This window comes from Phaethon aethereus, assembly GCF_964289735.1.
Source record: "Phaethon aethereus genome assembly, chromosome: 3".
Classification (NCBI taxonomy): Eukaryota; Metazoa; Chordata; class Aves; order Phaethontiformes; family Phaethontidae; genus Phaethon; species Phaethon aethereus.
This window is the reverse complement of record NC_138576.1, coordinates 115,251,464-115,278,003: the sequence shown is the minus strand read 5'-3', so window position 1 is coordinate 115,278,003 and position 26,540 is coordinate 115,251,464. Positions and strand designations below refer to the sequence as shown.

Sequence of the window (26,540 nt, the reverse complement as noted above, 5' to 3'; positions counted from 1 at the left end):
GGGTTTACTTAGCCCCAGGCATCTGGGGCCATTTTTCCCTACTGGAATTCATCCATTACTTTCATTTGCCCAGCTCCTCCTTGCTAATCGTGCCTTGTCACCTTTCTGAAGATCAGTAGAGACACAAGAGCCGGAAAGCATCACCTTCCACTCACCATCGGTCCCAAACAAGTCCCATCCCAGGCTCCCCGCAGCCAGCACTTGGCAACCTCAGCAACCCGATGTCAAGCACATCTGAGCAATAACCAAGGGGGAAAGTCATGTACAGCCCAACCCAGGGGGTTGCAGCCCTCTGTCCCAATGCCACTCCCCAAAAACAGAGACTGGGGGTGTTTCCCAAAGGGCATGAGCAAAGGGAAACTACCTCCCTGAAGCTGACCATCCAGGGTCAACAACTCTGCAAGCAAGATATTGCCACGCTGCACCTGCATGAGGCAGCATCCCACCCCAAAACAGGAGGAAGCACAGAGGGCCCTGCAGCCCTGGTGCACAGTAGAGCCCGGGCTGGACCACAAAAAGGCACGAGTGGTGTCTCCCCCAGCCTTTGTGCAGCAGCAGCGCCTTTTTCTCTCTTCTAGTCCTGGGAGACACAAGTGCAATAATCAGACATCATCAGTCTTTCATGAGGGCTTGTGAGATGGCATCTTCCACGAAATGACACAGATGGCCTAGGAAAACATGCATGGTGATGATCAAGCCCAGGAAAAAGCAACACAAATGTCAGCAGATGTTCTGGTCACATCTGCAGCTTGCAGGCTGGTTTCAGCCCCTATCACACAGCACCGTTCCCAAGGATAGATATTCCCTCAGCACCTCAGTCACTTCACCCATAAAATAAAATTTTTAAAAAGTAAAAATAAAAAACTTGCTTGCCTGTGTCAGTATTTCAGACACAGGTCCAGCTTATACCTCTCTTTTGGCTAAAGCAGGATTTCTGCACTGCCCTGCTCCCCTTGCAGCAAGTACTTTGGCACCACATTGCTTGAACAACCAAAGTACTCAGAGGCATCACATCAGGTGACGTACAGCCCCTCATACGGGGCATTGCCTGGCCCAGTGGTACATACCAAACACAAGATTTAATGAAAAGCTATCACCAAGAAACTCTCTGTGACTTCAGAGGGATTTGGGACCCCATCTCAGTGCGAGACCTTTAGCTGCCTGCACTGTGAGTGCCAAGCACTGGAAGCCCCAGTGAACAGCAACGCATCCTGCCACAGCTCTTGTGTTGGCTGAGTGTGCTTCGGGCAGTGTTGGCATGAAGGAGCAGACGCCAACCCCACAACCGCTCACTGGGTTCACTGACAGGAGTCATCCTCAGGCACAGGCCCCTGCTCTCCAGCTCGGCTGGGTCAGCACGGCTGCATTGACACCAGGAGGAGAGAGGATGCTCACCGAGCGCTGCAGCCCTTCCACGAGTCTCCTCTCAGCAGTGCCCGGGAAGCACGTCTCCTTTTACATGCTTGAAGGACAACTGAAGTGCTAAAGATTTCTCCAATCCCCTTTAAAAAATAAGAAAAATAACATTAAGTCTGTCAGGCTATAAGCTGCACAGGCCCAGAGGCAGGCTCGTTTCCAAGCGAGTCACTTACTTTGGTGCACAGTATTGCTTTAGATCAAGAATTGTCTTCCCATCCAGGCTCCACCACGAGCATCACCCCCAGGATGCTCAAAGATGCTGGGGACTGCATCCGAGGTTTGCACCAGCCCAGCACTCTCCATCCTGTTCCTGCACAGCTCAGCTAGCACCGGTCCCGACGGGAAGCTCTTCAGCTAGCCAACATATGGGGAGGCAACGTCGTGATCTTCCTTTCTCCCCTCCTAGCCCCAGATGCGGTGAAGCACTGAGCGCTTTTCCCCTTCCGAGGACAAACAGGCTAATTTCAGTGCACTCAGTATGCTGTTTTACCGCGGTAAAATGTGGTAGGTATCTGAAATGTGACCAAAACATGTCACTCTGGGGCCAGTGTTTAATTTCTCACTCACTACTCCCTACTCACTCTCACTCCTTCCCAATCGAATTGCCTCTGTTGATAGCCAGAGGGTGCTGGGGTCCTCCTAATTGTCAGCGCCGCAGACTCAGCGGAGGGTCTGAAAACCTGTCAGGTGGTGTCCCTCCCGCCTTCCCCCCCCCACGACTGGGGGGACAAGCTCTGCAGTAAGTACTGAGCCGAAGATCTTTGTGATGAGGCGGAAAAAAATTGGTGTACAGCAACTGCGGCTCTTCCCTGGCAAATCCTACCCCACCAGACCCAAGCACAGACCAGCCCTCTCTCCTTTGAGTCCTGCCCACACATCAGCCCGTCCCACAGTGTGCACAAACCATGCGGGCTCCCCCGACGCAGCTTCAGGCACGGCAGGTCCCAACGACATCTGCTTGGGGGATTAAATATCTGGCTCTACCCTCCTGTGCTGCAGATTGGGTTTCTCTGCAGCAGCTGCTTCCCCCAGTGAGTGCAGGCTTCGGGCTTTCTTTAGTCCCATTAGAGGTGGTAATCAAGGGGTCAAAATGAGATTTTTCTGAGAGCTCCTGATTTGTGCTGGATTGCTGAAAGCGTGTCTGTGCTCCTTTTCCTCTAACATCCGAACTCCGCTGCTTCTTGCTTCCCTAGCACAAGCATCTGCAAGAAGCGTTTGCTATATTTGAGAGAGAGTTGCTTAAAATGGCACAAAGCAAAAAAGTCTCTTGACAGTTCTCCAACTTCCTATCAAACTGAGATCCCAGAGCCAGTTTTGTTCTGAAGCCTCTGAGCAAGCCAGCTGGGAAAAAAAGCATGTCAGAGCTGCGGAAACATTACATTTCGTTATTCTCTCAATGTTTTGCAGAAGAAATTATTTTCACTGAACCACCTGGGGTGTGCAGGAGATGGACAAAGTGTCAGACATTTCCAGCTATGTTATCTGGCTAACACAGAAGGCAGTGAAAAGACCTACTATTCAGGGACGAAAAACAGATAATTAAAAATCTGTAGTCATCTTAACAAGTCTCACGAGTTTTAACTAGGGAAGGTCAGTGTAACTAGCCAAGCTGCCCAGCCAAGCCATGCCCAGAGGTCCAAAGCTAATTTCATTTTATAGGCTACTGCGCTTTCTTGAGGGGAGCTTGATCCTGAAGAGGTCCCAGACATCCCTTCTGGGACCAGCCCTGTGACCCCCAAGTTCACCAAATCACACCTCTGCACAACTGGAGCTTGGTATATCCAGCTTCACCCAGACAAGCTGCAAAATGGTATGCAAAGAGCATCTTTTCAAATGGCTCTGGTGCCCCCTCTCCTCCAGAGAAGATATGCTCAGAACTAGCATGGCTGCATTTCCAAACCAAAGTCACGCAAAAAGCCCAGCCAAACTTTTCTCCAGTGTTTCCCTCATCAACATAGTTGGTTTTATTCAGTTTGTTTGGCCATCAACAAGCTAACACCAGGCTCACTAACCACAGAAGTCTCCTGATGCTCCTGTGTGGGGGAAAATCATAGAATCATAGAATATAACCTTTGGGTTGGAAGGGACCTTTAAAGGCCATCTAGTCCAACCTCCCTGCAATGAGCAGGGACATCTTCAACTAGATCAGGTTGCTCAGAGCCCCATCCAACTTGACCTTGAATCTTTCCAGGGACGGGGCATCTACCACCTCTCTGGGCAACCTGTGCCAGTGTTTCACCACCCTCATTGCCAAAAATTTCTTCCTTAGATCTAGTCTAAATCTACTCTCTTTTAGTTTAAAACCATTACCCCTTGTCCTATTGCTACAGGCCCTGCTAAAAAGTCTGTCCCCAACTTTCTTATAAGCCCCCTTTAAGTACAGGAAGGCCACAATAAGGTCTCCCTGGAGCCTTCTCTTCTCCAGGCTGAATAACCCCAAATCCCTCAGGCTGTCCTCATAGGAGAGATGTTCCATCCCTCTGGTCATTTTGGTGGCCCTCCTCTGGACCTGCTCCAGCAGCTCCATGTCTTTCCTGTGCTGAGGGCTCCAGAGCTGGATGCAGGACTCCAGGTCGGGTCTCACCAGAGTGGAGCAGAGGGGCAGAATCACCTCCCTCGACCTGCTGGCCATGCTGCTTTTGATGCAGCCCAGGATATGGTTGGCCTTCAGGGTTACAAGCACACATTGCTGGCTCATGCCCAGCTTTTCATCCACCAGTACCCAGAAGTCCCTTTCGGCAGGGCTGCCCTCAATCCCTTTGTCCCCCAGCCTGTACTGATACCAGGGGCTGCCCTGACCCAGGTGCAGGACCCTGCACTTGACTTTGTTGAATCTCATGAGCTTCACACAGGCCCATTCCTTGAGCTTGTCCAGGTCCCACTGGATGGCATCCCATCCGCAGGTGTGTCAACCACACCACTCAGCTTGGTGTCATCTGCAAACTTGCTGAGGGTGCACTTGATCCCACTATGTCACTGATGAAGATACTAAACAGTACTGGTCCCAGTATAGAACCCTGAGGGACACCACTCATCACCGATCTCCAGCTGGATATTGAGCCATTGACCACTACCCTCTGGATGCGACCATCCAACCAATTCCTCATCCACCCAACAGTCCACCCACCAAATCCATCTCTCGCCAATTTAGAGAGAAGGATGTTGTGGGGGACCATGTCAAAGGCCTTACAGAAGTCCAGATAGATGACATCCGTAGCTCTTCCTTTGTCCACTGATGGACACTCCATCACAGAAGGCTGCTAGGTTGGTCAGTGTTGTAGTTTAACCCAGCAGGCAGCTAAATACCATACAGCCGTTCGTTCATCCCCCTGGCAGGATGGGGGAGAGAATAGGGAAAAAAAAAAAAGTAAAATTTGTGGGTTGAGATAAAGACAGGTTAATAGGACAGAAAAGGAAAGTAAAAAAATTATAAAAGAATGTACAAAACAAGTGATGCACAATGCAATTGCTCACCACCCGCCGACTGATGCCCAGCCACGTCCTGAGCAGCGGCCCTTCCCCAGCCAACCTCCCAGTTTATGTATTGAGCCTGACGTCGTATGGTATGGAACATCCCCTTGGCCAGCCTGGGTCAGCTGTCCCGGCTGTGCCCCCTCCCAGCTCCCCGTGCACCCCTCGCCTGCTCGCTGGCCGGGCAGCGTGAGGAGCTGGACAGCCCCTGACTGCTTAGCAACAACTAAAAACATCAGCATGTTATCAACATTTTTTCACCCCAAATCCAAAACACAGCACTCTACCAGCTACCAGGAAGAAAATTAACTCCATCCCAGCTGAAACCAGGACAGTAAGGCAGGACTTGCCCTTGGGGAAGCCATGCTGGCTGTCTTGAGTCACCTCCCTGCCCTCCATGTGCCTTCACATAGCTTCTAGGAGGATCTGCTCCATGATCTTTCCAGGCACAGAGGTGAGGCTGACAGGTCGGGAGTTGCCAGGGTTCCCCTTTCTACCCTTTTTAAAAATGGGTGCAATGCTTCCCTTTTTCCAGTCTCCAGGGACTTCACCTGACTGCCAGGACTTTTCAAATCTCAGGGAGAGTGGCTTGGCAACTACATCAGCCAATTCCCTCAGGACTCTGGGATGCATCTCGTCACATCCCATAGAGTTGTGCATGTTCACGTTCCTCAGGTGGTCTCAAACCTGATCTTCTTCTATGGTGGGAAGAACTTTGCTTCTCCAGTCCCCATCTTGCTGTCCATCCCCTTGAGAGATGTGGGAAGAGACACTACCAGTGAAGGCTGAGGCAAAGAAGTCATTGAGTACCTCAGTCTTCTCCTTGTTCATTGTTACCAGTTTGCCAGTCTTACTCATCATGGAGGGTATGCTTGCTTTGACCTTCCTTTTCTGTCTGACATACCTATAATAGCCCTTCTTATTATTCTTTGCATCCCTTGCCAAGTTCAGCTCCAGCCATGCCCTGGGCTTCCTGACCTCATCCCTACACAACCAGGAGTACAAATCCCTGTACTCTTCCCAGGACACCTGTCCCTGCCTCCACTGCCGGTGCATTTCCTTCTTGCCCTTTAGTTTGACCAGCAGGTCTCCACTCAGCCATGCCAGCCTCTTGCCTTCCTTTCCTGACTTCTTACACCTGGGGAGCAAGAGCTCTTGGGCTCTGTGGAAAGTGTCCTTAAAGATCTGCCAGCTCTGTTCTGCTTCCTTGTCCCTGAGGGCAGTTTCCCAAGGTCCTATTGACTAACTCCCTGAAGAGCTGGAAGGTTGCTTTCCTAAAATTCAGGATCCTGACTTTACTCTTTGCCTGCCCCATATCCCTCAGGACTGGGAACTCTGCCAGTGCATGATCACTGCAGCCCCAGCTGCCTCCAGTCGTGATGTCACCAATTAGCTCCAGTATGGGATCCATTAGGTCCAGTATGACATCCCCTCTGGTAGGGGGTCTGTTACCTGGCACAGGAAGTTATCATCCATGTTCTCCAGGAGTCTCCTGGATTGCCTCCAGCTCGCTGTGCTACTTTTCCAGCAGATGTTGGGGTGGTTGAAGTCCCCCAGCAGGACGAGAGCCAGTGCAAATCATTGTGCTTTGGGCCTTCGGTACCCAGAGGTAGGAACTTCCCTGGGCAGATAGGGAAAGATAGGACGGGTCCTGGCCCAACTTGCCTTGCACCTTGGTCAACCCAACAACTACAACAGTGATGGAACAAGCAGTGAGTGAAGAGAGATGGTCACCAGCCCTGCAGCCATCGTGGTTGCCCTGTGATAGAGGGTGGCATTTCATTTTCCTCTCTGTCATGTAGCAATTCGCAGCCTGGCAGAATTCATCACTGCAGTAATTCAATCAGGAGACAATAGAGGGTTGAAGATGTTCAGAAATAAGTGGTCCATGCTTCCTTCCCTCATCTCTAGTGAGGGCAGGATGTCTCTGCATGGGACGCCTTCGATGGTGACAGCAGTAACCTCACCCCCCACAGTCAAGGGTGGGCAACGCCACTGGGAATGAGAAGGATTCAGGCTTCACTGATGTTAATGCCACAGGTTTTAAGCCGTCCTTAGCCACTTCTGGTGCTTGGAGATGGTAACTTTTCTCCAGGGATGTCAGGGCTTCCCTCCTTGGCCCCATAAGGAGGGGAGAAAACCACTGCTCACCTGTACAGATGGGGGACTTAACCTAGGACAAGGGAGAGGTATATGCTTAGTGTAAATATCACTGCTTCACCTGAAACCACTCTTTTCTTGCTAACTTTTATATTCAAAATACAAAATTAACTCCCTGGCCAGGCCTGAGTCACAGTTTCTTCTGCAGCTGGGAGAAGTGCCCTTTGTGGCAGGTTTGGCCTGCTGGGTCCTGCAGGGTTTGGCTTGTCTATGGGATCATCTTGCAGCTGAGTACATGCACACGCTTACTTCAGAAGACTCCCTTAGGGAGAAAGTTTCACTTTTTAGCACTCACATTCGTTCCTATCTGCTCACATGATTTTTTTTTTAATTTATATAATGTTTACACACCTAGATTTTATTTTAAGCTTTTGGTTTTTTCCCCCCGGTCACTGTCCAGGTTAAGGGGAGAGGATGAAGTGATGTTGCCACACAGTGTCTCCTACAGACTATTCCCTGGACAGCCAGGATGCCTGTTGTGGCAGGAGCCACCTCTAGAGCTACCGCCTGCAGACATGGGCCAGGAGGTAAGTACAGGGAGGAGATGCCTTTGCTTGCTGATGATGGCCTTACCCCAGCTACAGCCAGATCACCCCAGGGTCCTTAAAAGAAAAGGGGTGGAGATGGCATGACACAAGGTATGACCTTTCTCAGCTGATGGGGAAGATGGGACAGTGCCTCCCAGCAAGGCATGGTACAATGAGGGCACCGTGAGTCACTGGTGGTTCTTCTCCAGCTAGAAGCTGAGAAAGGTTTCCCCATCATCAGCCCTATGCACATACATACCCTACATACCCACACCTTCCTCCGGCAAGGTCAGAAATAGCACCCAGCACACACACTCAGGCACGGCTTATCATGGAGATGACTGGCTGAGCTTCTCCTTTTCTTCCCTGTTGCAAAATCATACAGCTATGAGCTTATCAACTCACAGAGGTTAAGCAATGCCATGCAAGTGAGTGACGACGCAGGAGAGGCTTTAGCATCACCAAGATGTCTCCATGCCTTAGGCTATGCAATATTGTACATCCCAAGTACATGCACATTAGCAACAGCAGTGGTCAGGCCAGCCCTAGGGCTGCAGGGTGACCTGGATCTCACATGGTCATTTGCTTTCAAAATTGCAGGAAATTGCAATTTAGTCTGTGTGCAGATGGAAGTGTCCGTACCTGGCAGGAGTGCTGATATAGCTTCAAGGATCTCAGAAAGAACCTGCAGGGCCATGTCCCAGGGAGCAGCACGAGGAGGGGATGAGCCAAGAGCCGAGGGGAGCTGGGGAGGATCGCAGCACTGGCCATGCCCTCTCCAGCAGGTCACAGTCCCATGTCTCAGCATGGCGGGTACAGCCAAGGGTGGGACAGGTCCATCAACCCTGAACCACAACCAGGATCCCTCCAGGGAGCCTGGTCTGGAGGAGGAGAAGGGGCTGGAGACAAAGCTACAAGGCAGGTCCAAGATCCACACAGCAGCCAGGGCTGGAGGTAAGGACATATCTAATGCAGCTCAGACAGGGACAGGGGACCCAGACTTAAACTTGAATGAAGTCTTGGGCCACGGACAGAGGAGGTGTGTGGGTAAGGGTCCTAGATAAGGTAAAAAAGCCAAAAGCAACCTGTACTGGACTTCTCAACACTGACCCGGCTCTTCAGTTCTCATGATAAAGCTGCTTTTTAATCACAGACTCTCACATATGTAAGATGCCCTTCAAAAAAGCCAGATAGGCTAGATGCTGCCAGCCTGGTCAGGTGGGATCAATACTTCTGCTTGTTCATGCTAATGAGGATATAGCCCTGCTGACTTCAACTGAGCATGTCGTAGTTGTAGCACACGGTAATGCCCACAGGCTCCAAAAACACCATGACTTTCACAGCTCTGTGTCTCAGCTGTGCTTTGCAGAGCTGGGAGCTACAAGTCCATGTGAGTATGGTGCAGGCACTGCTAAGGAGAGCTACACTTCTCAGCCCTAAATCTTTCCCTCAGTTCCAGAGCCAGGAATAAGCTTTGCGTTCGTGAGCTGTGGCAGCAGCAAAGCTCTGACCCCCCTAAGTTTAAGGAAAAGCATGATTCCAGAATTGATCTGTCAGGTGCAAGCAAAGCATAACAAGAGACAACATGAAATAAGCACATCCCTGGTCACTTGTTCACGTCTGTCAATGACATTTGAAAAAGTCAGGCAGCAACCGCAGCTAAAAACGAGGGCTCAGTGTTCAGCTGACCGAGCTACTGCCAGCCAGCCAAGCAAAATGCCCTTGGCAGGGGAACTTCCACTAATGCTCTTAGCCTGATGCAAATGCAAAGTAACACAGCCCACAATGGAAGGTGCTTATATTAGGTCAGGCTTTTTTGGCATTTGCTCTGAGTGGAGAGCACATAGGGACAATCACCAAGGCTGACACTCAGCAGCTCGTGAAGATGGGGTAATCTGTGCCATTCCTTCATGCCCTTAGTCACCGGCATTTCAACACGAAAATGCAATACCTTTGAATTCAGGAGCTTGTAACACTCAAAACTCACTTTCTCTGGTACAGACCCTTTTTCCTGCATGCTGTTCAGAGCTGCTGGCTAATAAATACAGCTAAAGTGGTGGAAGTGCCTGGTTACATCCATCTGCATCCTCATTTCTTGCCTAGTCTTCTTACTGAGGAGGCCAGTGCAATTACCCATCCAGGCCTCAAGCCACAATGATAAAATGGAAACACAGGCAAACCCCCCAGAAGCATGATGGAGCCCCTTCACCACTGCCTAGTGCTTGTATAGATAGACCGGAAAATGGGGAATAAGCATGCACAAATGGAGTCATTAGAAAAACAGCAAGTGAGGGCACCTGAGCGGCTCAGCACCAGGATTTCCTCGGTCAAATGGGTTATTGACCCCACAATGCAGCAGATAGACACCTGCACAGTCACTGACCTGTCTGGCAAAAGAAACAGGCCATCTTCATGCACGGCCCTCAGAGAGAATGGGGCAATGATGGTGGGGAAGCAGAGGGAATAATTCCTATCGGATCTGAGCACATCCTGGAGAACCTTGGTGTTGGGCAACCAGCTCATCCCCCTGACCAACATGAATCAAGATCTGGCCTTGCGCTCACCCCAAGCTCATCAAACCCCAGCAACAACGGGAAGTGGCATTCCCCTTGGGAGAAAGGGCAACCCACAGAAGATGCACTCAGGAGCTGTATTTCCTACCAGGAGTTTGTTTTCTGGTTACTCTCTTGTTTTGTTCTCCTTCACTAGATCCGAGCCCCCCCATGCCCAAAGATGTGGCTGCATTAACTCTCATCAAGATACCATTTTTTGGGCAAAGAGCAGCAGCATCCTTACACTTCTCACCTCAAGCTGCTTTCTCCAGCCATCAGATCACTTCTGCAGCTCTTCTCTGCACCCCACCCACCCCCTTCCTTTCAGAACAGGACCACCAGACCTGGACAGAGGATCCTGGGCTTGAATATTAACATAAGTTAACATAAGGCATGACAGAACACTGGACTCAATCCCTGGGTGAGATTTAGACCAAAAGGAATAGGTTTACTTCAAAACACAGAAAGGCAAAGACAATAAGATGAAGCAAGAAATGCACTATTAGGACTATGCAAAACAAGAAGCATCCCCATTGTTCACCTCAGCACCTTAACCCACTCCCAAGACTCTTTCTCTTGACCTGGCCCCTTCCACTATTACCTGAAAGTGCAATTTCTTTCAAGGGGATCCTGCTCCTTCCTTCCAGTCTTCACCCAGGAGTAAAAAACAAAAGGCCCACCCTATGCACGATCCCAAGTTCCAGTCTCACTTGCCTTCTGCTCGAGGAAGCTTCCTTGTCTCTTTTGCTTGGGTTCTGGGACATGACATCACAAGATATTAAAAAGCTACTTTTTTTTGGTAGATCTGGAGCTATCTTTCCCCATGATGCTCACACCAACCCCACACACAGTGACATACTTTCTGAAAATAACAGTAATGCGCTTGACTGAGTGCAAGACCCCACGAGGGTTCTGCATGGATTTAGAGCGTTGCTTCCAGGAACATTCGCACTCACAGCACAAAGCCAGGTTTTGTCTACAGTACTTATTTGCTATAGGAGTACGCTGACTAGTAACATTAGTACCAGTTATCCAACATTATCAGTTCAGTCTCCCCCCAAGACAGGCTTGTCACTGACCCACTTCAGGCATTTCTGCACCCATCTCTGCTTGTAAACAGAAGCAGACATGCCAAAGAAGCCCGTTCCTCCAGCTCCACCAGTCACAGTTTAGGCTGTGAATAGTTTAGGCTATAAATGAAGTGAGCCGTGCTACCGCTTGGACAGGAAAGAAAGCCCTGGGGCTTTCCGCTCTGAGAAAGCTAAAGATAGAACCTACCACAGGAAGCAAATATTCCCCAAACACCCCAAAGGCAGTGTAGGAAGACACTGGCATGGTTACTTCTCACACAGCACAGCTGCATAGATACATGCAGCCTTGCAACAGAACAGTATAGCAACCACACCCCGAAATGATCACAGCCTTAGTACAAGCTTTGGCTAATCCTCCTAAAACCAAGTGTTGTGTACTGCAGTGTTTTCAAAAGCAGAGTGCTTCTTCAGTGAAAACAGCTAAAGGACTTCCATCTCTTACTCAAAACCAGAGGCCAAGTTAAGGGACTAGGCAGCATGGTTTATCTCCCCTGTGATCAGGGCCCCACATTCCTTCTCACCCCATTCTCCAGGTCACAAATAAAAGCAAACCCTCCCTCCAAGACAGCGGAAGCTCCAAGAAAACCACACATCACCACAATCAAGTTACATTTGTAGCAGCCACTTAACAGGGATATCAAGTTTTTTTAAATCAGAATTCTGATGTTGGAGTTACTTTATTGGGAAAGCTGTAGGAAGACCAAAACAGCTGCTCTAAAATGTAATTACAAAGAAGAAAAACAAAGTTGACATCATACTGTGCTTTAAAGTAAAGTTACAGGGTTTAACTTGCATAGCACAAGCATACATAAGTAGTTAACAGGCATTTGTAAAGCCCATCTTAATTTGTTATTGCTTTTTTCTTTTAAAACTGAGCAACTGGTTGCTGGTCTCTGCTGGAACCAAGGTAGGCTTATTGGCAGCTACTGTCCAGTAGTTTGATTTGGTTTAGCCAAGGAATAGTGTACACTACGAAGTTGCAAATGGTGCGCTAAGGAGAGAAAAAAAAGCAGTTATCAGATTAAGAGAATAAAAGTGTCATTGACCATTGTTCTACATTGATTTACTACCCCACATGATCCAGAATATATGCCACTTCCGTGGCTCTCTAAATTTGTGCTGTCCTGAGAGGTATTCCAGAACACCACTCCTGTTTGTTGGAGAAATGATTCATTCTGAGCAGGTACTCAAACAAACACTAACAGAGAAATTGAACAGTCAGCACTGCTGAAAATCCAGTTACCTCCATTACCCATTCACACACAGGAAAGCTTTCAGCATGGATAATACCCAAACATAAATTCTCAGGCACATGTAAGCACACCTGCACAGCTAATCTGTATGTACACATGCCAAACCATTGCAGCTGTCATAACTGCTTCTATTCAAACACAAGCTTCTAGCTAGGTGCTTAATGGATCACTCGTGTGCAGTTACACTTCTCATGCATGCCGGCAGAAAGGGCACATACACAGAGAACCTAAGCCTATCACTGTGATTAACAGAAGTGATGAAGTACCAAGGAATAACTAGACCCAGGCCAGATCAAGGCAGACTTATTTGGTGCCCTCATCTGAAAAGCTAATATACTCTTTAAAGAGGATTGCTATTAGACAAAACTCCTGTGTAACAGCTTGGTAGGCACAAAGAACAGGGGTAATCTGCCTCTTGTGATCAGTGCTTAGCCCAAAGCACTATTCACAGTAATGCAAGTCCCCCAGGAAAGCATGTCAAGTCAAGCATGTTTAGTTCACTGCAGGACAAGAGGAGCCAAGAACGGTATGGGCACTCCAGACACGGGACTGAGAGCCAGGCTTGACAGACTTTCCTCCACATATCCTTGGGATCCAGAAAACAAGCATTTTTTAAGAGGACTGAGACACACACTCCATGCACTACTCCCTTAGGTCCCCACCTAAACAGTCTAAAAGGCCCTACCTTCTCTGTCACCATCGTCTGGTAAGACAAGTTCTGCAAGGGTAGTATCTTGTTAAGTGTAAAGGCATGAGGTCTCTGATCTCAGCTGAGACAGACAGGGAACACTGCCCATACCTCTCTGTACTAAGCCAGCCAGAGGGGAAGGGGTTGGAAATCCAGGGGCTGGCACACTGTGCTCTGGAGCCTACCTTAGCCATCTGCGGTGCATCATGGAAAGCGCAGCTCTGGAGATCAGTTGCTGGTTTTGGACAAGTTGTCCGGCCAACCTCAACTTTCATTATGTACTTGATTCCAGACACAATCTGCAACAAGACAAGTTAGGAGAAGCAGCTTTATTTGCAGCACGTACAGAAGGGTTCTCTGACAAAAGAAACCCAGCAGAAAGGCAGGCAGTTTTCTGTTTACATGATGGAAAAGAGAATCCAAAAGTACAGAGGGGATTTGTGTGTGGCTACCTCCACAGAAAAGGCACTTGGCACCCTTTCAAAAACAGGAAACAAAATCCAAGTAAACAAGTGTCACAGTGCAGCTTCCTTAGTCAGTAAACAGAGACTTGTGTTAGCAGCAGCGTAAGAAAGTTACTATCTTCAATATCACACAGCACTCAAGGGCTTTCAGATCGACAAGGTCCAAACTGTAAAAACAAAACGCCTTTATCCACCTTCTGTGAAAAAAAAAAAGCTTGAACAACCCCCCCAATCTGGACGCCTCCTCTTTTCTCCAAAGAAATCCAACAGGCCTCATTTTCAGCTGCTCCCCGGAGTGTACCAGGGACAGCCCTAGCCCTAACGCCCCCGTCCCCGGCCTGCGGCCCACCCGGCCGCCGCTTACAAGCCCGTCCCGGCACCCACCTGCCTCTTGGCGTTGATGATCCGCACCACCCGGCTGGAGTACATGTCGTTGCTGGCCTTGTTGTACTCCGCCATGGCGAACTGCAGGGCCCGCTGTAGGCCCTCATCGTTGTCGGCGTTGGCGATGTCCACCGGGGCCCCTATGAGCCGCGGGCGGTCCTCACCGCCCAGCACGACACCGACGAACAGCAGGACAGCGGCCGACAGCACCAGAGACACCCTCACTCCCGCCATGGCTGCGCACTCTGCCACCACCCCGCCTGCCGCCGCCATTTTAAGGCCGGCAAGGCGGGGCGGGCCGCGGCCTCGGCCCAAAACGCCCCGCCCCGCCCCCTCCCTCCCTCCCTCCTGGAGCCCTCCGGTAGCAGTAGCGCTGCCCGCCGCTCGGCGGCCGCGTGCTGTGGGGGTGGGCAGCGTCAGCCTCTAGGCCCCAGGCCTGTGCACCGCCAGGCTGCCTGACGCAAGGCTTCCCTGTGAGGGGACGCGGGGTGCCCTGGGATAGGCCTTATAGTCGGGCAAGGTGGCTGACCAGAAGCTCCCCTCGAAGTCCCTCTTGGTGCCACTCCCTTTTCAGCGAGGTGAGGAGGAGAAGGTTTCAGTAACCCCTGAAATCCCTCTGTCCTGGGGAAAGGCCTGTGCCCTAAAGCCATCTTGATTGTGGAAACACACCAGTGTCCCCTGCCCCTCGGGGAGGGGACAGGGGGATGTGGTGAGGTGGGTGTTGGTCTCTTCTCCCAAGTAACTAGCGATAGAACAAGAGGAAATGGCTGCAAGTTGCGCCGGGGAGATTTAGATTGGATATTAGGAAAAAATTCTTTCATACTGAGAGAGTGGTTAAGCATTGGAACAGGCCACCCAGGGAGGTGGTGGAGTCACCATCACTGGAGGTGTTCAAAAAGTGTGTGGACGTGGCACTTCAGGACATGGTTTAGTGGGCATGGTGGTGTCGGGTTGATGGTTGGACTTGATGATCTTAAAGGTCTTTTCTAACCTTAATGATTCTGTGGTTCTGTGTGAGTCTGTAGATGAGGACGTGGCACTGGCATCACGCCCACGGTCCTCCACAGGGGTTCGGGTGGAGGAGGATGTTTTCCCACACGGGTCCGGGAAGCTGGAGACTTTTACCAGGCTCTGCCTCCTCGTGGGTTATTCTCACATTTATTTCCCTCTACTGTGGAGGGAAAATAAAAACCACAGAGCATTTTAAGCTACAAATGTGGCTCCCAGCACAAAACACCATGTGTCATTTCCTATATCTGCCTCCACAGCATTTGTGTTACCTCATCTACCCTAATTGCTCTGGCGGTCAGAGGGGCATCTGAGGCAGGGGTGGCTTCCCAGGCAGATTGCTTAACTTCCAGTCTCCTCTCATAACCACAGAACTATCACCCCCATCCCATCAGGAATCCTAACTTTGGAAAGACAGGACCTCATACAGCATGAGGGAGCTAGTTCCAGTGAGATTTAAGGCCTTGCAGAGTTGTTAGGCTAAGAAAGGGTGATGTTTTGCACTTGAATATCCGCAGCATGCCTTATAATGAAAAGGAAGGGGCTTGTGTGCTGACTGGAAAGGCTGCCTGCATGCTAGCAATATCCAGCATGAGAGTTACCACTGTAAAAATCCCCACGGCTGGCAACAAGCTGTGCGACTAATTCAACAGCGATGCAACACTGGGGTAGTTTTTACAGCTAGAGAAAAGCATGAGCACCACCGAAAGCACCAGAGAGGGGACCGGGATGTGGGTATTGGGATGTGAGCCAAAGCTGCTAGAGGCTTCAGGAGTCTGTCTCCAGTTATCTTTTTGCTAATTGGCCTTGGATCCAGACTGGACCAGTCTAAAACTCAAGGTTAGAGCTGTCCTAGTGTCTTCAGAGGCGAAGGATCTCTTTTGCACTGTCAGTGACTGCCGCCAGTGGGAACAGCTGCCTCTGGCCTAAATCAGTCACTGCACCTCCAGTGTACCTGCCAGGTCTCTTCCCACCGCTCTGTGCTGACCCTGCCACCTCAGGCCTCCATTGAGCAGTGCCCCAGCTTCCAGCCGCTGGAGATGCTCACCAGCCCCACTCACTACATGCAGGGATCTGTGCCTCACACTACTGCACAAGGGAAGTGTCATGAGAGGGAAAAACAGTGCCTTTGGGATTCAGGGAGCATTGACCTTGCAGGCAATCAAGCAAGCAGTCTTAACCCTGCTTGGGTCACCTCATTGGAGTTAAGGTATCCAGTGTGGCTTAAACTCACACCGGCAGGCAGTAAGTCAGCTCTCAGTACAGTCCTGGTGATCTCATGGTTATTTCTGCAAGTGGACATCATGCAAGGTACAGGATGACACAGCTGTGTGCCCTCGTGCCTCTGCTTCGACACCACAGCATGCCCATTCAGCCGTCCCTGTTCAGCTCCTGCCCTCACCCAGGGTTTCAGTTTCTTCTTACATGCCAATCTGTCACTGGGCCAATAAATAATTGGTGCCACAAAGCCCATCCAGCAGAAAAGACTGAGGAAGCAGAGACTTGCTTCAGTAATGTGAGGGGTTGTGACACCTTTTGGGAGGAAAAGTTTCATCCCCCTCCTTAGGCATGTAATCATTCACACAGTATAGCAGAGGCTCAACACAGAGAGGGACCATCCTCTCCAAAGACAGGGACCCCCCAGAGAGGTGACAGCCTGGGCACAGATGTGGAAAAGTTCCCATCTTGAGTTTTATGAAGGAGAGCCTTCAACCTGGGTTTCTTTTCTCCATGGGAAGTGCCCTATATACTGGCTCCTCACAGATGGGGAAGTGTCTCTATGCAGTTTCAACTAAAACTTTCCTCATCATCAAACCATGGCCTACAGCTTCCCCAAGCTGCAGCTGAGGCAAAAGAATGTTTTCAAAGGAATAATTCCCAACCCCTTCCCGCACGCTGCAGACAGGCTTTCCAGAAATACTCTCTGCCCTCCTGCTTACACCACAAACTTTTGAACCTAGAGGCAAAGTTTACATTCGGTTTGAGAGAGGGGGAGAGGTCTCAAAGACTGCAGCTCGCTGGCCACATGCACTGCATGGCAGGGGAGAGCAATCCCATTGCCAGTAGCAGCAGCAGTGCCCAGCCTGCCACACCCTGCTTTTTCAAAAAAAAAAGTACACTGCGCACTTTGACATTCCATCACTGTGACACTTAAGGTCACTGATAATCCCCACTTAGTTTCCTCCCCAGGTAAGCAAAGGAGTCTGATGGACTTAGAAGTCAGCTTGGCCCCTTTCTGCCAAAGGACTTGGCAAGATGCTAGATGTCCTGAGCACCAATGGTCCTCAAGCATCAGTATCAAAATTTCCTGTTCACTCCCCTGGTCCTTCTGTGTTCCTGCTCCCTTCCACAGAAAACAGGCATATCTGGAGACCTGGTGGATGCCTGACAGCTTTTTTTAATGTCTGAAAGGAGTTGCATATTGGTCAATGTCACATTGTCCTCTTCCTTGGTCAGCAACATGTCACTCAGTTGAACACATATAACTGCAGAAAGCAGAGCTGGCCTATGCTCAGCAGTGTCAGACCCTGTAGTTTCTTTGGTGCCAGGATTTCTCTTTGTCTTTCCTAACAGATGCACCAACATTTATTCTGCGAAAGGGTGGCTGACAGACTCCCTTTTTGACAGGGTTCATGCCTTGCTCTGCTGTGCAGAATGGCTAAAAAGGTAAACTTGCCCTTCGGAGTTCCTGGTTCTCCAGCTTGGGCAGTGCCAGATGGACCCTGCAGACCCACAATGAAAACAGAAGCAAGCTGCATTTGTTGACTATTGCCAGTCCAAATCTCACAAAATCAGGACTTGAAACAAAGCAATTTTGAGGAAAAAAAGGCTTGGCAAAAAAATGATGCTCTACAACCAACGAATAAAGGGGACCTGGTTCACAAAATAAAACTGCATTTTGTCCTTTTGTTTCTGAAGGGTGCAACCATTTTTCTCTATCAATCAGAAGTGGTTTTTTTTTAATATAAATAAAACAAAAATTCTCAAATAACCAGATGACCAATGAAACCAGTAATTTAAGGAATATACCAAGCAGCAGGAGACTCATGATAACATTGCAAAAGTTTGTAATACTGTGTGCTATCAGTATAACCAGAAAAATAGAGTTTTAGTGTCTCCTTACATGGTTGGTTCAACATCATTTGTGCAACATCCAATATATTTTCACCTATCTTTTTGTCTATGTTTCAGTTTCACTGGGGACTTGTGAGCTTTTTATGTTACCAGGCATACTTGTTTCTCCAGATAACTGCTACGTTCCTTGCCCTTGCTGTTGACATCCCTCATCTCTCTTTTAACACCGAAAGAAACAATTATAGATGTCTCTACTCAGTAGCTAACTGAAAAGCTCTGGAATACTGTAACATGTCTTTCAAAGTACAATTAGACAAGGATGTTTGAAAAAGCAGCTAGTTCTGTAATCAAGAATAATAGTTTTTCCACAGAGCTGAACTCTGAATGACCCTCAAGAGAGAGTAATTACTGTGATAGAGTCAGGAACAATGGGAAAAGCATGATCGAACACTAAAAATCTGGTTTTAATTTCTCTTAACTGAGGGACGTCAGGCCAAATCTATGCTGGGTCAGTGCTTTGCATCCCGCTAAGTCAATGTAGAGCAGCAAAGGGTGGGGTGCTGACATGGTTTCCCCTTCTCCTCCCACCACACCACATAACTAACACAAAGTGATGGAAGGAAGGCGTTTCGTAAAAGGATTGCTTTCGAAGGCTGAAAGCCTCTTGAGCAAGATAGTCAGCAGTTTATGAGATGGGGCTGAGTGATTCAATACCAAAGGCAAAGCTGTTTCACTGCTGTCGAAGAGTGCCCTCTGCTTATGGAAATGAACCCATCCCACACCAGCTTATATTCAGTTATGGTGGGAGAAGTAGGGAGCCTCTGCCTGCCTTCGAGACTCATGGCCACCTCTGTCCACTCCCTGCTCTGGCAGGCAGAGGCATTTTTTTTCAAGAAAGGAATGGAGGCAGTGCTGTGACTTGTCCGCACAAGGAAAATGAGGGCCCTATCTTCACTCTCAGCTTCAAAAGTGGGGTCTCTGAAATCTAGGCAGCTGATTTGAAAGTCCCCAGGGAACCAGGACCACAGTTACATCTCTTCTGCATGTACACACGCCTTCACATGCTGGCAAGCTGTCACCACAAGCAGCCAGGGGTGGCTTTTCTGGGCAGGCTGCAAGGCGATTCTTCAGCTGAAAAACACTATGTGTCAGTGATGTTGGAAAGATAGAGTTAAAAAAACCAAACTTTCAGGTAAAAAATTTTAGGCTGAATAAGTGTATAATGAACTGGTCTGAAATCAGGATAACAAGAATGGAAGGCCTGTAAGATTAAAGGATGGAATGACCATGGAGGTTAAAATTACCAGAAACAAAACACAGTAATTAAGAGCAATATGTAAAGACAGTAAAATTCTGTTGACCCTTGTAGGTAATGCCTTGTTATATTTTCTTTACATAAACCAGAGAGAGATTTAGACAAAGATCAACAATACAAGGTCTCTGCTACATAACATATGGTGATTTTTATACTCAAAAACACACCGCTACGAGATTTTAAATTTAAATGTAGTATCACCTTAGTATAATGTATTAGGTAATTGATGGAGCATGCGTACAAAGATTTCTGTGATGTAAAATCATGTAATCAACCATATATTGTTTCTTTGTTATTTGTACTGTATGTAAACTGCTGCTGTTTGATCTAATGGTGTGCTGGATTTGCTATTTATTGCCTGGCACCCTTTTCTCCAGAACTGAAGCAAATATCTTGACTCTGTATGTCAATTGGCATTGCAGACCAGGTGAAGAACCTCATTTTAGGGGCAACACCAGGACAGGCTTCAAAAGCACCAAAGGGCTGCTCTGAAGATATTTCAGTCCTGGCACAACCACCAGATTAGTAAAGACCCTCCCTCCAGTCCCTCCGAGACACAACCATCCTTCCTTTGCTCTTCACAGTAGCCTGGAAGGAGCTAATGACCTACTTTAAGTAAGTTTAGCACTTAGTTCTGAGTGTACCTTTCAGGCAATTCAGTGGGAACAGAGCTGTTAGGAAACACAGGCCCTTAATCTAGGTGTTGAGCTCTCTTGAAAGCACAGCCCTGGATTTCTTGGGAACAGGAGAAAAAAAGCCAACAGGAAGCAAGCACAAGTAGCACTGAGCACTGTTCAGTCACTGGCAGTCACTTTTAGGAATTAAATGGCAACAACTCTCAGGACTGACCTCAATAAGGTCAGCGATTATCTCCCTGCAGAGAGTGATTCCTGTGAGATGGAGGTGAGGTATGGGGAGCTACCCAGCTTGCTCTGCTGAGTCCCATGCTGCTCACATCACTTGTGGGATGACAGCATCACCCGATTGGAATCCCTTTCCCTTACACCAATGCAGAAGATAATCTGCCTCCAAGAAATGGGTATTCACATACAAACATCTGCTTTAGTAATTACTAATGTTAATCTGCCTTTGCACCCACAAAGGGAGGCATTATTGTTTTACAGGCAAGCAGTGAATACAGTAATTGCCAGCAGAAAAGCTGCATTTCAAATAACTGCAAGCAATCCGTTATGGTCAGATTGTGCAACCGAAGCAATGAAGCCATGGTATTGACAGTGAATGCTAATTTCAGTGAAGTACTGGTGCACTTGGGATGTTAGCAAAGAAAACCCCCACACTAGCATCCTTTTTTGCTCTGAGAAATATAAATGCTGGCACAGCAATAGCATATATTCAAAATTATCACCAAAGATTTGAATATGCAATCTGGTGCCTTTGCTGCATTAGCTTGTGTTTACAAAGAATAATTTGGCCATTCCCTTTTCTTCTGTATTCTTCTTATGTTCGCCTCAGTCTGCAGGAGAAATAGCTTTACTGCTTAAGAATTGTATTAATTAGTTTTTACTAGATGGTTTTTTTCTTCCCAAAGAATTGTTTGGTTCAGGGCTGACAAGAGAATGAGTTCTGTCCTCGGTCTCCAACCCAATCAGAAGCATAAAGCGCATGTTTAAGCTTAGCTTCTAAGAATACCAGCGACTTCACACGGCTAAAAATAAGCCTAAAATTAAGTGTATGTTTGTGTGCTGTGCTGAAACTGGCCCTCCAGCAGCCTGCTGGGGTACTGTCCATTCCTGTCTCTTTCAGCAACAAGCTCTGAAGTTGGAGTGAAATGGTCAGATGTTTCAACAGAAGTTTGCTTAGTAGAGAAGAAAAGCCAGGATGTAAAGAAGGAGTATTTCTTCAAGTTTGGGCTACAGTCTGCACGCAGCAGAGAAACGAAGTGTAGCAGAGAAGTCTGCAAAGACTAGAGCTCATGCTCTGAGGCTTCACAGGTCCCAGGAAGTCAGGAGGAGAAAAAGTTTCCTCTACAGTAGTAGCATGGTGTCTGTGCAGAGTTCCCCCAAGCTCCCCAGGAGAAGGTGGTTCACTAGCCGCACCACTTTTGTCCTCTCTATGAATCACATCACTCTTGTCCTGCCTTGACAACAGCTTGTAGCCATAACTTCACTACTACGAAGTCCAAGGGCTTTAGGACATAGCACAAATTTGGGTGTTGACTAAGCATGATCTCACCCCTTAACTATACATATACATATTTATGATGAAGGCTCTTTGTGGGGAGCAAGACTACAAATCCCTAATGCTTGCAAGAACCCACAATTAAAGGGCCATCCAGAACCTCAAGTTTTTGTCGGTTGAAGTGAGATCCTCCACTATATTCCCAGCAGAGCCAAGCCAGCTGGTAGCCAGATGCCAGACTGCTTTGGGTTGCATGGCATTGCGCAGGCAGACACAACAGTCACAACTATTTTTTGGGTTTTGAGTGTTTCTTTTTTTTAAGAGACAGCTGTTGTGCTGTCAAGTAATTGCATTGATTTCTTATTGGAAAACGAACCAATGGTGCACAGCCTGTATGCATCCACAATCTCCATATAGGTACAATGTACAACCTCTGTGCTAGGTTTTGAAGTGGTTACGGTTTCTGTCTGCTCAGCATTTCAGAACAGCAAATTCTGCCTGGTTAAGGCTTATTTTGGTATGGGGAAAGCAAAACTCTGGTCTATGAAACATCTGAGTGCAAAGAACAGCCTGTTCTCAAGGGTTTGACTTGCCAGCATGATTCCTGGCTGCTTCTCATTAGAAAGGACTCAAGTTCTTTTCTACATTGTGCTTGTGGGATTTGAAGCATTGGGAAGGGGCAGGGACATTTATTACGTTTAACAACTGCAAGAGAGAAATCCTTAGGAAGTCAAGGTAGTTTGCAAACAAAAACAGACAGTCACCCATACCAGCCAAACTGGGATACTTGGCCGCTGAGATTTTCCTCTCAAGAGGGAAGTAAAATCGTGAACAACCCCAAAATTCACCCATCCAGCTGTTCACACGCTGCTGTACACATGTACATTCAGCAAAAAAGACTGTCCCACTCCAAAACATCAAAGGTCCTTTCAGAAGAGTACATATTGTTATGCATAAATAAGAGTATCACATCTACTATCATTAATTAAACTAATACACAGAAAGTCCCCACAGTTAATCCCTAGGCCATGCTACATCCCACATTTATAGCTAGCCATTCTTCAGGTTTCAGTAAGCTCAAGCGCACAAGCAAAGACTCACTTTTAGAGCATTACTTTTACTCAAACAAGAATATGGTTATTTGTGAGTGAGCAAGACTCCTTCATATCCAGTGCCTGGCAATCAGTTCGCTCCAGTTCAAAAGTTTCAGTCATCCAAGTGGGGAGATGGAAAGCCAGATCACAGCACACAATGCAGCTGATGACACAAAGCTGTAAAACGCCACCAGCACACACCTTAAAGAGGAACCTTAGAAAGGTGCAGGGAATAACAAAGAATGGGTCTCAGCACCTAGGAGGCCAACATTTATCTGTGAAGTTGTTCACAAACAAAAACTTGCACAACCTTTTCACAGCAATCTGCATAACACTTCTGTAAAAAACGGACCAAACACACTTGGCTGGCTAGCTTACAAGAATTCGAGCGAGAAGAATTAAATTGTGTGAACATAGCCCTTCTCAGTTTGCCAGCTGGATAATAATTAGGCTTTTATGAACATGACAGCAGGGCAGGGACAAGGAAGATTTAGTTTCATTGCAAGTTATTGGGGGGTCAAGTGCCTGGCTCCTGTAGGAAGAGCTGCATGGATCAGGCCTTTCACTGAAAATCTGAATTGCTCAGCCACAATGCTATGGTGTTGGTAGACCCCAGTTCTACCCTGGTTGGCTATTTTGGCCTCCTCCCAAACCTCAGTGCACAGACTTGACATGGTCGTGGTTCTTTGTTCAGCAAATGCCTTCTACTGAAATAACTAAGATCAGGATTTAAGGAGCTTTGGCATAGCTTTGCAAGGAAACGTGCAGAGACCCACTGTGCGATCCCCTCCATCATCTCTGGTATGCTGCTGGGTTTATGAGCATGAAGTTTTTCACAAGCATTCAGTAATAAATTAGGTAACATTTTCTTCATTCCCTACCACTCAAAAAATACATTTCTCAAACATGAAAGCTTTTCTTTTACAAGTCTAGCTATTAGAATATGTTCGTATTTGCAGAAAATTCTTCAAATAAATATCGTTTATCCTCTAGCCAAAGTCTCTTGCCATCTGTATGGGCACAGAGAATCCTGTGAAATACAGTCAGCCAGACCATTTTCCAGTTAGATAGTTATATGGGCAGCTCTGTCTCAGTTGGACTGGAAGATAAAATCCCCAGTTTAATTCAACAGTAAAATTCATAGGATCAAGCTCATGGACAATAGAAATAGCAGGTGAAAGTACGCTGGCAGACATCAATGGTAGTGCTGCTGTGGGCCCTGTTCACAAGTTTGCTTTCACGGTATGAAAACAAACATGGGGCATATATTCTTTTGGAAAATAATGTATTTAAGTGTGCAAGATTTTGTCATCTGCTCCCAGCTTTGGTGATTCCTAATGTGTACGCAGACCTATTCTCTGGGCACGGAGTTTCAGGGTTTGGCTGCACTTCCTGGAATACTTGCCATTACTGCAGTCCCTTGCATGTTATCTAAGTAGCTCCACTCCAGGCCCGCTATCTGCATTTGCCTAAAGTTAATTACATTTAGCACAGCCCTGCACTGATTCCTGCAGGGCTGGAAAGCCAGGCTGCAAAGCTCTAATCTCGTCACGGCACTCAGGACGGAAACCAGAGCCTGCAAGAGGGGCAGCAGTTTTTGCCCATCACTAAGCAACGAGATAGCAAACCTCATTTGTTGAAGAATGAGTAATCATGCTCCGTAAAGCTAGGAGATTACCTTTGAAATATCTCAAAACCAATACAACCTAAATGCTTTTTTTAATCTGCTTTTTTATTCATCTTTTAAATATGTCAATCATAAATCGGGGTTAGATTTCACAGTTTTCATCTGCCAAACTGGCAGGGTTTGCATATGTTCACCTAAGTCCAGAGGCTGGAACCTGAAAAAAAAAATCTGCAAATTACTGCAAGATCTCTGAGAGGAAACCAAATCCATAAGGGTTAGCAGGGCTGTGATGACACATCACTGCACCAGCCCAGCAGCAACATGTAGTACTCAGAGGTATTTATTAGGCAAAAGATGTTTCTTACAAGACCAAGAATAAACTAACAAAACCACGCACATTCGAACACACACACGGACACCTTTCCAATAAACAAATAACTACCTGAATAACTGAGAGCAGCAAGAAGAACAAAAATGATGCATGAGCCTATATTCTTGAGAGATCACTGGTTTTAAAAGCTAAATTGCTGCTCATACGTTTGAACGGTTATTTCCCAATCAGGCAGGCAGTCTCATTTGGAGAATGCACTGACATTATGCATTCAACCCTTCCTCTTTTCAAATGCCAGGGATCTCCAAAATCAGTGGGGGCAGAATAAAGAGAAGGTAGGCAGCTGGATGTGGAATTAATTAACCACACTGACACTTGATATTTTCTTTCCAGTTATTCTGAATCATTTCATGTCAGGTCAAAGTATTCCACCAGGCACTTAGATACTGGCCGTTAAACTTAAGGACTTCAGCCGAACAGTTTTTTACCTAGTAGAAAATCACTCGGCAACAAAAAGGCCTTATTTGCCATGGCTGCACTTCACTACAAAAATAGAGAGCAACTGAGCGTGCCTTGAGGCAGTCATTACACGTATGCCATGGGCACTTCAGCGTCAAGCAGCAGTATCTACCTAGAAGTCCCACTGTGCTGAACAAAGCAAGCACAATCCCACTGTTCTGAGTCTGTACAAAGCAAGAAGCCTGGAGGGTTTACTGTCCAGCACTCCAATTCTGGGCTTGAAAACACACAGGCAACCAAATAATGTCAGTCTGCCAGGTGGAGTAATGCTTTCTTGATGCAAACGGCAGAAGCAGGACTAACGCCTTAGCTATCCCTAGCTTTCAAAGATGAGGACATGTCTCCTGAACCCTTTCTTGGCTTCCCAAGGAAAAACTCAGTTCCCTCTAAAAGTATTAATCTAAACTACTCCTAAAACCACCTTCTCTTTTTCCTTCAAATTCCAGGATAAAACTTTGCTTTGATGAGAAAAAAAAATAAAGCAGTGGACAGGAAGGTAGTGCATTAAAGCCCTGTCTTTCTGTTGCTTGCCACTGTGTCCCACTGCCTAGACCTCACTATTCACATTACACCGTAATTTGAAGTTCTGAGTGGTAAGAGCTGCTTCCTTCTCCTATGCTGGTACAGCATCTGCAGATGCAAGCAAGAAGGTCAGTGCCACAATACCACAAATCCTTTGGAGTTCACTGGACTGAAGTCAGCTTGCACTGGGTGAAGACCTGTCCTGTATGATCTTGCTGCATTTTTCTTGAAGAATTAAATTGTGAATTTGGGGAGCTGTCAATATGACTATTAACTGAACTTCTAGTACAACGGATGGCTTGCAAAACCAGCACAAGCAAGGTTATTGCTCAAGAACAGACAACATAGCTGAATACATAGAATCAAGGCTCAGAACCAGGAGAGGGAGGTCGAAAGCATGCCTTAATACCTCTTATTTAATTGCATTATTATTTCTTTCTTTCTTCCCTCAGCATATTTCCTTTCAACTATAGGGGGAAAGTCCCTCCAGGAGGTCATTGTTAATAAAGAAAAAGGCATATTCCTTGTACTTCTGATTGACTAACATTAATGACTCATTGCATGCCACACAGTAATCCACCTTCACACATAATTAACAATGTCAACTTTAATAATGTCAGGAATGCAGGCTCTCTTCCCCCCACTCCAAAGGATTTTGGCTGTACAAGGGTCCAGTATTTCAAGGTCACCCCAGCAGCCTCTGTATTGGCTGTAATTTACCCCTTTGCTTATCCAGACTTGCACAAGGAAGATGGGTGGCTCTAACTTAGGTCAAAACCAGGACATCCTCTCCCCACTGCCAGATGAAGGCACCTGCTAGGGCCTTAGTTTCCAGAATGACAGAAGAAACTAAAACAGCCTCACTTTTTCTATTATAAATGCTCGTTTGCAGGCTGCTGTA

The 26,540-nt window shown here is 47.5% G+C and overlaps 1 protein-coding gene across 1 annotated transcript; it reads right to left on the bottom strand.

Annotated features, from left to right (window-relative positions):
• Positions 1 to 11,878: 11,878 nt before the first annotated feature.
• Positions 11,879 to 14,273, bottom strand: LOC309404107 (cystatin-like). The gene is made up of 3 exons (XM_081998486.1): positions 14,010 to 14,273; positions 13,347 to 13,460; positions 11,879 to 12,211 (listed from the first exon to the last, which is right to left on the bottom strand). The coding sequence occupies exons 1-3, from the start codon at positions 14,241 to 14,243 to the stop codon at positions 12,134 to 12,136; spliced, it is 426 nt and encodes a 141-aa protein (XP_081854612.1). The 5' UTR covers positions 14,244 to 14,273; the 3' UTR covers positions 11,879 to 12,133.
• Between the last annotated feature and the right edge of the window lie 12,267 nt (positions 14,274 to 26,540).

Excerpts from the sequence above, each read along its gene's own strand:
- LOC309404107 (XM_081998486.1), bottom strand. The coding sequence starts at position 14,243 with ATGGCGGGAGTGAGGGTGTCTCTGGTGCTGTCGGCCGCTGTCCTGCTG. Across the intron at positions 13,461-14,009 it reads TCATCAACGCCAAGAGGCAG|ATTGTGTCTGGAATCAAGTA; the intron begins GTGGGTGCCGGG and ends GTCTTGTTGCAG. Across the intron at positions 12,212-13,346 it reads ATGCACCGCAGATGGCTAAG|CGCACCATTTGCAACTTCGT; the intron begins GTAGGCTCCAGA and ends TTCTCTCCTTAG.